The sequence below is a fragment of the Lissotriton vulgaris genome, chromosome 8, assembly GCF_964263255.1.
Source record: "Lissotriton vulgaris chromosome 8, aLisVul1.2, whole genome shotgun sequence".
NCBI classification, from domain to species: Eukaryota; Metazoa; Chordata; class Amphibia; order Caudata; family Salamandridae; genus Lissotriton; species Lissotriton vulgaris.
Genome location: NC_141696.1, coordinates 578,228,240 through 578,241,215, shown reverse-complemented (window position 1 = coordinate 578,241,215; position 12,976 = coordinate 578,228,240). Strand labels below are relative to the sequence as shown.

At 49.0% G+C, this 12,976-nt stretch overlaps 1 protein-coding gene across 1 annotated transcript in view; it reads left to right on the top strand.

Annotated features, from left to right (window-relative positions):
* PLCXD2 (phosphatidylinositol specific phospholipase C X domain containing 2) overlaps nt 1-12,976 on the top strand; it is a 188,274-nt gene that overhangs the window by 139,606 nt on the left and 35,692 nt on the right. Inside the window, exon 2 of the mRNA XM_086934420.1 lies at nt 11,548-12,008. Coding sequence (XP_086790546.1) covers nt 11,548-12,008 — 461 coding nt within the window. The remainder of the gene's footprint in view (nt 1-11,547; nt 12,009-12,976) is intronic.

Sequence of the window (12,976 nt, the reverse complement as noted above, 5' to 3'; positions counted from 1 at the left end):
CCAACATCTATCAGAGGAGGCTGGGAAGATCCTATGTAGTTTAGATGGCTATAAATACCAATCGAAGATGAGCTTCATGTGCGCCTCCCTAAGATCAGTGGAATGGTTATGTGTCGTCACATCCCTCCATAGGGTCCTCCACTCAACGTCAGTTATGTCCCGTCCTAGCGTAGTCTCCCAATGTTCCATATACCGAGGCCGGGGGGACACCGTGGTATCAAGGAGCATCTTGTACAAAAAAGAGATCGTCCCCTTCATGGTGGAGGTATGGAGGATAAAGCTTTCAAACTTCGTCAACGGTCTCGTGGCTGCACCCACCACCCCAGGCGAAGTCGCCCAGTGGAGGAGTTGAAGATGACGAAAGCGTTCAGTAGGTAAGACACCGTAATCCCTCATGCAGTTATGGAACGTAAGAGGCGTCACACCATGGAATAGGTGGGTGAGGGACCTGCATCCACCCTCTCTCCAAGGCCCAAAGGGTCCATCCGTCAGAGCTGGTGGGAAGGCTGGATTGAAGTGGATAGGAGTGAATGGGGACGGGAACGTTGTCCACCGGTCATCGCCACTAAGAGCGTCCCAGACTTTCAGCACCGTGCTAGTGGGGGTGCAGATGTATGCATTCCTGGGCCGGTCCGCCCTGGGCTTCCAGGCCAGGTCCCAAATGGACCGTCCCACTACACTCCGCTCCATGTGGAGCCAATGCTTTTCGGACAGCTGCTGGGACCACTCCACCAGAACCCTCAATTGGGCTGCCTTATAATATAAGTGCATATCTGGAAATCCCACCCCTCCCTCCGCCCGTGTACGCCGAAGTACCGCATAGGAAAGCCGTGCCCGACCACCTTGCCAGACAAATTTCAGCATGAGGGTTTTGAGTCGCCGGAAGTAATCCACCCCTATCGGGATGGGCAGTGCCTGAAAGAGATATAGGAGTTTGGGGAGAAGGACCATCTTAAGGGCATGAACCCTACCCAGCCATGAGATAAATTTGGGTTTCCACCTCTCCAGCTCCGCCCGGATCACAGCCAGCATTGGCGGGAAGTTCGCCTGGAACAGCGCGCCCAAGGTAGAGGTCAGTCGCACCCCCAGATACAACAGGGAGGAGGTCGCCCACGGGAGTGGGGTAAGCAAGCTAACCCGTTGAACCTCTGGGGGCGGAAGGGTCAGGTTCAGAATGGACGATTTGTTGAGGTTCACTCTGAAACCAGCCACGGCTTCGAAGTCCGAGAGTTCCGTGTGGACGTGTGGGAGCGACAGCGCCGGGTCTCGGATAGAGAGCAACACGTCGTCTGCGAAGAGCGAAATCTTGTGCTGTTCCCCCGTGAAGGGGAGTCCCAGGATCCGTTCATTCTCCCGAATCGCCAAGGCCAGCGGCTCAATGCTGAGGGCGAAAAGAAGCGGCGACAGCGGGCAACCCTGGCGTGTGCCGCGGGAGTGTGAGAACGGCCCAGATCTACAGCCATTGACCAGCACCCGTGAGGTAGGGCTATGGTAATTGGCTTCAAGCATTCTAATAAAGAGAGGAGTAAATCCAAAGGCCTCCAATGTACGGTGTAGAAAGCCCCAGTCCACGCGGTCAAACGCTTTTTCGGCGTCGAGTCCTATCAGCACAGCGGGGATGTGGAAACGCTCCGCCTTTTCAATCAGATGAAGCACACGGCGTAGATTGTCATGGGTCTGGCGTCCCTTGATAAACCCAGACTGGTCCGGGTGGATCAGGGCCGGCATCAAATCCTTCAGTCGTCCAGCAAGGATAGCCGAATACAGCTTAGCATCCAGATTAAGGAGCGCTATCGGCCGATAGGAGGCACATTCGGAGAGGTCCTTCCCCGATTTAGGGAGAATGGTAATCAGAGCCTCCGCCATAGACTCCGAGGTTCGCCCTTCGGATGCCATCGCGTTGAAGAGGGAGACCAAGAAATCGCATATGTCCGAGGCAAAAGTTTTATAGAACTGGGCTGTGTAACCGTCGGGGCCGGGCGCCTTGTGGAGCTTCAGGCCCTTGATGGCGTCTAATACTTCCTCCCTGGAGATGGGGGAAGTGAGCAAGTCGTTCCATTCCTTGGAGACCTGTGGAATAGGAAGACCCCCCAGATATGTCTCTTGGGTTGCGGGGTCCAAGGCCTCCGCCGAATAGAGGTGCGCGTAGAAGCGGCCAAAAACGGCCGCCTTGTCCGCGTCCCTATGCCGAATAGCTCCCGTGTGGTCACGTATGCCCCCGATGTAATCCTTCTCACGCTTATCCCGGAGTTGCCGGGCCAGGTGACGCCCCACCTTATTCCCCTGGGAGTAAGAAATCCGTCTGAGACGCAAGAGGGTATATTCAGCCCGGTTGTTATAGTGCGCCCTCAGTTTCCCCCGTACCGCCGTGAGGGGTCGGAGGGTCAATCTAGAGGGGTTCGACTTATGCGCCTGTTCCAATGTAGCCAACTCCGCCTCCAGGGCCTCCCTTTCAGCGCGCCTGAGCTTATTAAGATTCGCGTTAAGAGCGAGACACGTACCTCGTATAGAGGCCTTGCACGCGTCCCATGTGGTGTATACCGACGTGTCGGAGGGTGGGTTGAGAGTAAAGAAGTCTGCGAGTGCCCGTCGTAACGCGGTGCAAGAGACCTCATCCCGCACCAACGCCGCAGGGAAGTACCACTTCCGCCAGCCGTCCCCCCCCATCGCCCAGTGTAGCCCAAGCACCACTAAACTATGGTCAGATAACGACAGTGGGAAAATACCAGCTAGAGTGATGTCACCCCTGAGAGCCTGACTGACGAAGATGTAATCTATGCGGGAATATGTATGATGTACATGAGAGAAGAACGTGTAGTCCCGCGTGTGAGGGTGCATGAAACGCCAGCTATCCACTAAACCCAGGTCGCTTACTTGCTGTTGTGTAACCCCTGAGAAGACCCCAGTGTCTGCCCTGCGTGCACCCGAGCCATCCAAATCCTTGTCCCATAACATGTTGAAATCCCCCAATAATATCAAGTGCCCTTCCACAAAGTCTCCCATTTTGTCCATCAGTCCTTGTAAAAACCCATTCTGACCAGAATTCGGAGCATACACAGCCACAAACGTACACAGGCGATCATACAACAAGCCTTTCACCATGAGCCAGCGGCCCTCCCTATCACTGCTCACTCCCAGTGGCTGGAACTGGAGAGAAGCCCTAAACATAAGGGCCACCCCCCTATGTTTAGTGGACGCCGAAGCCCTGTAGAGAAGAGGAAACTGTCTGTGTCGAAGCCGCAGCTCATCTTTCCTGGCCAGATGAGTCTCCTGTAGAGCAACTATATCTAGATGGTGGTCCAGCAAGTACTTCCAGAGTTTCTGGCGTTTCTGCGGGGAGTTAAGGCCCTTCACGTTCCAGCTACCTATGCTAACAGGCATAAGGACAGTAGAGGAATCTGCTCAGCACCTGCAGGAGGGACAATCAGGGCGTGGAGCCGGAACTTCCCCCCACACTCACCCACTACTCCCCTCAGCAATTCAACAGCCAGACAGCCCCCTTCACCCCCTAGGTCATTCCGCCGGGCCAGCCAGACCCCGCCTCCAGACAGCCAAGCGCCCCGTGGGCAAGAAGACATAGGAAGAACAGCAATCCCAGGACATTTAGACAATGGACTCGGGCTCAGTATCCCGGGCATCCCCCTTCCGCATGGAATCCCACTCCCCTCCCCCCGAGGGATCAACCAGCATGACCTGACAAGGTAAACAGAGAATGGACAAGACCCAACCCAGCTCCTGATATAGGAAGCGGCATAGAACATTACAAGCATCAACCACACCCAGCAGTGATTCACCAAGGTCGCCACCACACACCCCCCACACCCCAACCCTAGCACCAACCATCCCCCCCCAACCCAAACCCCCATAACTCCCCAGAACCAGAGCCCCCCCCCCGCTCCCCCCCCCTGCAAAAAAAGACAACAGCAAAAGATTTAAGACATAGGACCTGAGTCGAACAGCCATCAGGTCCAGTAGATCACGATCCGAGGAACTCCTTCCGGATCGATCAGGGGAAGAGGGCACCAGATCAGTAGCCCCCTGGACCACGGCCCGGTGTGTCTTCTCCAAAGTACAATAGTACTCCCGGGCCTCGGGGTCAGAGCCCCTCCGACGCCATCAGCGGGAGAGGGGGTCATGCAGCTCCAGAGCTCGTCTGAGAATCAGCCAAAGTGTCGGAGGCCACCGACGCAACCGCAGCATCCCTTTCCTGCACGCTAGTCGTGCGATCCGGCCGTCTCCGCTCCGGAGAGGGACCGACTCTATGCCAGGAAGAAGAGCGCCGTCGTCTCCTGGACGGCGAAGAGCGGCTCCCCTGAAAAGGCGCCACGTCCTCCAGGCCCAGCAAATCAATCGCCACCTGCAACGTGTTTATCTGCACCAGCCGGTTCTGCCAGCGGAAGATGATCCGGAAGGGATGCCCCCACGAGTAAGAGATGTTCTGCTCCCTCAGGAAGGTGGTCACCGGACGGAACTCCCTCCGCTTCCGAAGGGTCGAGGCAGCCAGGTCCTGGTACAGCTGTGGATGGTGGTCTCGAAACTGCAGAGAGGAGATGGTTCTAGCTTGGCGCAGGATACGTTCCTTCAGTTGAAAATCGTGCACACAGACGAGGATATCGGGAGGAGGGCCCCCTCCCCGTCTGGGCAGCCCCACTCTGTGCACCCTGTCCATCCGTATGTCCTGCACGCTCTCATCGCCCAAGATTTGCAAGAATAGGGCCTGAACATATTCACGGAGGTCCCCGGCTTCTCCTTGCCACGGCACAGCCTTGATGCGAATGTTATTCCGCCTGGAGCGGTTCTCCAAATCCTCCGTGTGGGTTTGCAAATCTAAATTTTGTTCCGTGAGACGGATAACGTCCTGCTGCAGCTGATGTACATCATTCGCCAAGCTGAGGTCGTGATCCTCCAGCGTCGCCACACGCTCGCCGATCCCGTCCACATCTCTCCTCACCTCCCGCAGGTCCGATGCCAACTGCGATCTGAGTTCCGAGATGTCCTCCCTGATGGAGGAAAAGAGCTCTGTCATGAAGGCTTTAGTGGCAGGCGCCTCATCGTCAGATTGCCTCGAGGAGCCACTAGCTCCCGGTGATGCCGGCTGCTGAGAGTTCTTGGGGGCACCATCCTTCCCCGGCCTCCCCTTGCGCAGTGAGGTGGCCATCCTGAGGGTCCGCCCCAGTTCTCAGCGTGGTGGGTCTCCCGCTCCCGGAAGGCCCTGCAGCGGTGGGAGGCTGGGCCCGCAAGCGGTGAAGAGCACTCCCTCAAGCAATCCGTGCAAGGGCACGGCCCTCCTCCGCCAGTAACTGGTACCACCCCGGTAATGCAACAGTCAGTAAGCGCGGTCCACCGGGCAAGGTGGGCTGCCGCACCGGGGAATGATGCTATGGGCACCAGGCAAAGGCAGTGTCACCACACGAGGCCCCCAGTACTATGATACCCCAGCGCCCTCCACGGAATCTTCAGAATGGCGCCGCTGTTTCCACCGCCGAAACGGCCCCTCCGTGGTCAGGTGGCAAGCGTCCCGAACTCCTGGGCTGTTCTATGCGCTCCCGCGCTGAAGTTCCAGCGCCACTCACGGGGAGCCAATCCCGGTCGCAGAATGCGAAGAGGCCGAGAGAGCTCCCCAGCGACGCCGGCCAGGCCTCTGCTCAACCAGGCCAAGATGCCGCTCCCCCACAAAGTCAGTGGCCAGCTCGCAGGATGTGCTCAAGGGCCTCAGGCCAGGGCCACCCCCAGCAGCTTACTCCAGGGATAATTAGGGACGGACCGCAGCGCTCCACGAAGAAGTCTCCCCCAAAATGGCGCCACAGATGTAGCTGGCGGTCGCGCCTCTCTCTCCAGCAGCTGCCGCGTCCACCCCAGGTGTCCAAGCCTCCGAGTCTCCCTTGCGCCAATCCGCCTCCACACAGATGCCAATGTCCGGGCCCAGAGAGGCAGGGCACCCCACAAAGTCCCCCGGAAGGCGCAGGCCAGCCCAGCAGCAAACTCTAGGGCAGGTCCGCCCCTAGGACAGGCCAGCACAGGCAGCGGCCCACATTACCGCCACTGCAGGGTTCACTCTCTCCCCCACCGTTCTGGCACACTCTGTGTTCGGCAGCTCGGGAACTGTGGAACTGTGCCCCCACGGGCTCCCAGTCACTGTGGCCCTGCTGGGTCCGGGCCTCTGGGCCTCCCCGCCGTCTCCTCCTCGCAGGCCAGCCGCTCCAGTCGTCACCCCTCGATGGCCGATCGCCCTGTAGTCCGGACCCGGCTTCAAACAGTCAGGGTTCCCGCCATCTAGGCCCTGCCCAGCTCTGCTCCGATCGACTCTGGGGGTCCCCAATTCCCCCTGACCTGCGTTGCCGATGTCTCCTCCCGAGCGCTCCGATGAGGCCCGCCCCCTGCCTTCGCGGGGCGCAGTGCATGGGCCCAGGCACTATCGATCTCCACCGGGACCGGAGGCCGCCCCGTCTCGGACGGGCTCCGCAGGTACGCAACTCCGCGGCTGCACAGGCCGCAACTCGGCTCCACTGTACCGGCTTCCCCAGACGTCGGAGCACTCCGCTAATGGCACCGGAGCAGTCCGCCTGACATCTGCGGTTTCCGCCGTCGGTGAAACTCCGGGCAGCACCCCCGGGACCCCCGCTATCCGTAGCTTTGTTGGTCAGGCGTCGGAGAGGCTCGAAGAAGCGTCCTACTCCGACGCCATCTTGGCCACGCCCCAGCTGACACCTTTTTACTCTTGCCTGGGAGGTATGTTATGTAGGGGTGACACTTTAGAATTAGTGTAGGGATAGACTAATCTTTTCTTCTGCATTGTAACAGATGCAGTCAAGTTTTCCAGTGGGCACAGTCACTGTACGTCTAATGCTTCTTGAATTAACTTTGCTTTTTATTCTGAGTCGTCTGAGACTCTTGTGTAGGATTATGTTTGTATTAGTGCCAGTTTATTTCTTGAACCTCTTGCTGAGGTCCTTGTATGTCCAGTTATTTTTAGCTTTGTAATACATTTTTAAACTTTTCTTCGGAGTCAGTGGTCCTTCAGATAAAAATGTATTGATTTTGAGAATCTGTCAAAAGGGTATTGAATTTAAAGAACTTCCTTCACACTTCCATGCAGACTAAAGAGACCCGTCGACCTGGGGATTCCTCAGAGTGGTAAGGTGAAAATCTAGGTGGGAATCCCAGGGTCATCAGTTTCTCAGGCCTTCAAGTAATAGTGTGCCTCTTTTATCAGTCTGACACTTAACAGGGGGAATGTTTGAAGCTTAATTTTTTGGAGGCATTAGCAAATAACCTTATACTGTGGGTAGAAATGTTGGCGCTCAAATCACCAATCAGCATTAGATGCCTACAATCTTCACTTTCTGTAATAGTGGAGATCATTTATTTTTTTAATAAATGAGAGTTATATGTATCAAGAGGTATATACGCATTTACAATCAGCAGAGAGTGTAAAGTATCATGTTCTTCCTTATGATCTAGCTTAATCACCTGAGTTAAGTTAGGGGCATGGGGATAACTTTATATATCCATCTAAAACTTGTTCTTAGCAATATAGCAATACCTCCTTTCGGATGTCATCTGATCACTGGGAGGGCAGGATGGCTCAGCACAATATAATCATCAATGGACCAGTTCTTTATGATCCCAGACTCTTGTATGCAAATTATGTCAGCATTCTGTTCTTCAAGAATAACAATTTGTTTTTATTCGTGCTTAAGCCGGCTGCATTCCAAAAGATCAATTTAAGAACCTTGCTAGGACGAGGTCCTGTGTTTTAACCCAAAGATCTATTTGTGTTAAGAGCCCCTGCAACCCAACTACATTTCTTTTCTTTCTCTTCTACAGACAGTGCTTGATTATTATTTTTCTCCACAAGGAGGGAAACTCTCCTTACCCCTTGCCGAGGGATACCTGCACTATACTTTCTTTCTCCAGATGAGACAAGCCTTGTGGGGAGAGATCTAAATGGGCGGTAGTCTGCTAGTTATAAATTGCTTTTTTAGAGGCTATCTCCTCTTCGGGTACAAGAACATTGATACATTAGCATTGTAGTTTATCACTATTTGACATTATCAGATAGCAAATCACCTTAGAACCAAACATCACTCTAGATCCCCCATAATTACTAGGTTTTTTAACTTGAACCAGAGTGAGATCACTACTCTGGATCATTTGGAGGTCAGGAATTTCAGCCAAACAGCTCAATAGAAAAGATCTATTCATATACAGCCCATGATCAAAGATAAAAGAAAAATCTAGAGAAAAATGTACAGAAGGTAAATGACTGACTTGGCAAACTACCTCAGGCACAGTTCCAATAGGATTATAGATAACATTACTGCCTAAAGAGGAGGCAAACAGTGCAGTATTGGGTTCAGGTTACACTGTGCCACTGATGTAGAGCTTAGAACTGGTGTACTAACGCCTTCTGAAGTCGAGATTGGGGCACTAGTATTCAATAATGGTGATCAAGGTCCCCTTGACATAGTTTAAACTTGACCTTCTTCCCTGTTTGCAACATAAGAGTCAGAACCCAAAGACACATTTACAATTAGATTGGGGTCAAATCGTAGTCGTTTTGCTCTGTTTTTTATGTACCCTTCGATGTTTTTCCTTTTTTTCTCTTTTCTCCTTCTTCTTCCTGCAGACAAATTTACTTTTAGTTTTGATTTCACTTTCCTCTGATGAAGAGTGTTCAGCTTTTGGTTCCTCTGTTGTAAAATGTTCAGTTTGTTTAGCCCCTCTTTTTAAGAAAATGGGAAAAACCTTGTTCTGTATTTGATTTTTCCTTCTCTGAGCGCTGAAAGGACAAAAATGCAGGAGTAAGAACAGAGTCCTCAGATTCAAAGAGCTGCTGTAGCGAGGGAATTGCATTTAATCAAATAAGTCTGCATTTTCTTTGCCTTTATGTTTTCTACAACAAAATAATCATCATATCCATTAGATGTAAGCATTCTGTCTCAATTTGCTGCTGAAAATGACGTTGAAAGAGTCGAACTACATTTTTAAGGTTCTTTCTTGAAGGTAACATATGGAAGATTTGTCCCGATGCATAGTGGAATACAATTCCAGAATTTGGGTTCATTGTGTGGCTCCAAGTGTCCCACTGCAGTTACTGTTGCTAATGCTTTTTTTTCCTTCCCTCTGTGGTCAGGGCTGTTTTTGTCCAATCATATTGTTCTCCGTTTTGCTGCGTGCACAGTGTTTTCCAATTTGGTTATCTTTGTTCTAATTGGATGATCTACAAGCCACAGAGTTTTGAAACTTAAAAAAGGTTGAGGTTGTTCCCTTGAGTTTTGATGCTTTTGTGTCGAGGCCCTGCTCTTTCCCTGTCTCTAGTTGTGTCCTTTTGTGCCCCAGATACTGTCACTGATTTTGCCTTGCATTTACCTAGCCGTCACTTCTTATCAATATTGGCACATTTTGTCTCACCCTGAGTCTTATCACATTTAGCCTAAGGTGTGGCGTTCATACTCATTGTCCCTCTCTGTGGCTTTTTAGTAGCTCCTTTCAGTGACAGTGGGACACACCAACAATGCTTATCACCATGCGAGGAATCCAGAGAACACTTCTTGTTTTTGTCTTTTTTGCGGAGAACTGTAGAAACTGGTAATTCTCATGGTCAGACTCTTAGCATTGCCAGCTGGCAATGGTAGAAAACTTTCACTTGGGGTACACCTTTGCCTTGCGCCATGGCTTCCTGATGTAAGTCCCCTCAACTCTTTCTCATGACACCAGTGACTGCAACCAGGAGACATGTTGATGGCGAGTTAGTTAGACGAATACAGCACTCCATTTGCCACTCTTCCACCCCATTCCTTGCTCCATTGTTGTCCTTGTTATTGCCTTCGTTGCAGTGTGTCCATTGTCTCATTTAGTTTTCATCTTCCTCAGCAGACGAGCTACAGAGGCATCTTGTATACTCTCCATCCCATACTGAAATGATAACACAGAGGAGACACTGTTCACAGTGTGATTTGCGGGCTAGTTTGACATCATCCTAAGCATTAAATGTAGAGCCACTGACTCACCTGCAATATACATCTAGTATAATGGGGTGACCCAGTGCCCCTCAGAACATGGGTGTACAAGAATGTAGAGAATGTTGGTTAGGTCGGGTACAGAATTGATTCTCTATTTACTAAATAATAACCAATCAAGATTAAAAAAACAGTACTCAAACTTTTAAGTAATAATCAAAGAAATGAAAGAGAATAAAAGACAAAGAACATGAATCAAATAACACAGCAAAATTAATTTTTTTATTTTTTATTTATAAAGTTTTATATAGCGCGAACTTGATCCCGAAGGATATCAGAGCGCTTTACAATTTGAGGCAATTAAATAACTTCCCACCCTATTCCCCTATAAACCCACATCCCACTATGGAACTAAAAATGCAAAATTAGAACAAAAAAAATGTAGTAACTACTAACATTTTTACAAATCAATCAAAGTCTGCATTTAGGGAATAAAACGTCAAAGTTCATGAACATACAATTTGTTCCAACGGCGCAAGTGATATGGTGAAAAAAAGTGCTAAATGTGAACAAAATATATACAGTGCTGTACGAACTGTTAGAACTGGTCATTCAAAGGATCTCCATCCCTAGGTACATAAAGCTCCGTGCCGCTTGGGATTTATAATTACCATTTAACGTGCGGCGGAGAGAGTAGGGTTAGGATTATCACAAGCACATCGACGTTTTGACCCAATAAGGTGCATGATTGAATAATAGGGATGGAGGGTATTCCTCAGGACAAGGGGATACAAGGGACAGCCGAAATGAATGAAAGAAAGGTCTTTAGGGGTTGGTCCACTGTGGGTTGAACTCAATGAAAGGTCCTTGATGGTGATAAATCGCATCAATGGGGCAGCATAGTTCTGTAGCTCTCTGGCAATGCTCTGGAAATGAAAGCATGCGCCTGGAGAGGAAGCTGAAATAAATAGCATTCACCTTGTCACAGCTGCACGTAGACTTTGATTGATTTGATTTTGGTGTGTTGTTTCATTCATGTACTTTGTCTTTTATTCTCTTTCATTTTCTTTGATTATTACTTAAAAGTTTGAGTACTGTTTTTTTGTTCTTGGTTGGTTATTATTTAGTAAATCGAGAATCAATTCTGTACCTGACAGAACCAATATTCTCCAAATTCGCCTGCTGTATAGGCCAAAGGGACACCTACAAAATGCCCTGGAATACTTGGGTCAGCTAGGAAAGAGAGACAGTGCTAGCATACCTAGTATCTGCATCTCTAGGAAGGGAGGGTTACTCCACTCGCTCTAATGAAAATATTTAATGCAGATGCCTTTCTTTTACTATCTCATGTTCTCTCAGAGGTACATATCACCCGATAGAACATAATCTTTTCTTTTGAATTGCATCTGGATACGATTTCCAATTATGTTGATTATAAAATTTGGATTGTGAGATGGAATGTTTAAGAATAATCAGGGGAAAAGATCAAAGCATTTCATAAACTTACTTCTCATTATAAGTCATGATACATTGAGAAGAGCCTCCCTTTCCATTATACTGATAATTTTTTGTTTTCCTTTTCCAGGTTCACATGATTCTTTCAGCTTTTGGGTGGATGAAAAGTCTCCTGTTGGACCTGACCAAGCCACGTCAATTAAACGGTTAGCGAGAATTTCTTTGGTGAAGAAATTGATGAAAAAATGGTCTGTCACTCAAAGCTTGACCTTCAAGGAACAACTTGAATCAGGAATACGGTACTTTGATCTACGTGTGTCTTCCAAACCAGGCGAACCAGGGCATGAGGTTTATTTTATCCACGGGTTGTTTGGGATCAAGGTGTGGGATGGATTACTGGAAATGAACAAATTCCTAGTCCATCACGAAAAAGAAGTATTGTTTTTGGATTTTAACCATTTTTATGCAATGAACTATGAACATCATGCACACCTCATCAGTATGCTGCAAGAAATATTTGGAGCAAAACTTTGTGAAATAGCCTCTGTAGAAAATGTGACACTCGAATATGCATGGGAAAGGAACTATCAGGTACGTACATTAAAGAGGTAAATGTATAAACGGATGGGAAAGCAAGAGGTTGATAATTATAATAGGAAGGTATGTCATAAATGCGACAGTTTACTTACAGCAGTATGTTGACACAAATAACCCACTCTTAAGAATCATACTTGCCTTATAATGTATCAGATGCTTACTACAACAGTAAAGTGTAAAACCTCCTTAGATGTATTTGCAGTGTGAACTTTTTTTTCTGCAGAATGGCTCCTTCAAATTCAGCACTTGTGCAGAGATATACCAAGCTATGCATGTCACACGTTCAAAGCAAGGCCAGCTCAGCCTTTCATCCTTCTGTGCTCAGAAAATAGAATACCATTACATTGCGTAAAAGTAACACCTGTATTTTTTTTTTACAACAACAGCACTTAATAAGCAAAAGTGTGGTACGGTTCTTTATTGGACTCCAGATAACGGAACTGTACCTGGAAGAGAGAACAGATGTTACCTTTAACTTATTTAAAATATGTTTTCTTGACTTTAGTTGCATGCAGTAACGCACATCACATTTTAAATAGTCATTCTTAAATGTGCATGCAAAGATGCAGAACTCCTAGGGATATTTGTGACATGTTATAAATTACCTCCCCGCATTCTTCATCAATAGTGAAGGGTGCAAAATGCATATATGAAGAAGGAATTGGGAAAATAAGTGGGAGTGTTGTGGATGTAGACAACACAAAAGTGGTGAACATCCACAAAGTTTAATATTCACAAACATTTGCAATACCCTTTGCACACTTAAAGCACTTTACACTAATTAGGACTAAATGAAAGGAGTAATGTGACTTCACAGTTTTATTTGGGACGTCTAAACAGCACAAGTACACTATAGAGCACAACTGCTGAACTTAGATTGATATTCCATATGTTAATGCTGTGGAGGAATTGAAATATTACCTGCGGTGCATGGGTTTGATACCAATACACTGTTTTAACGA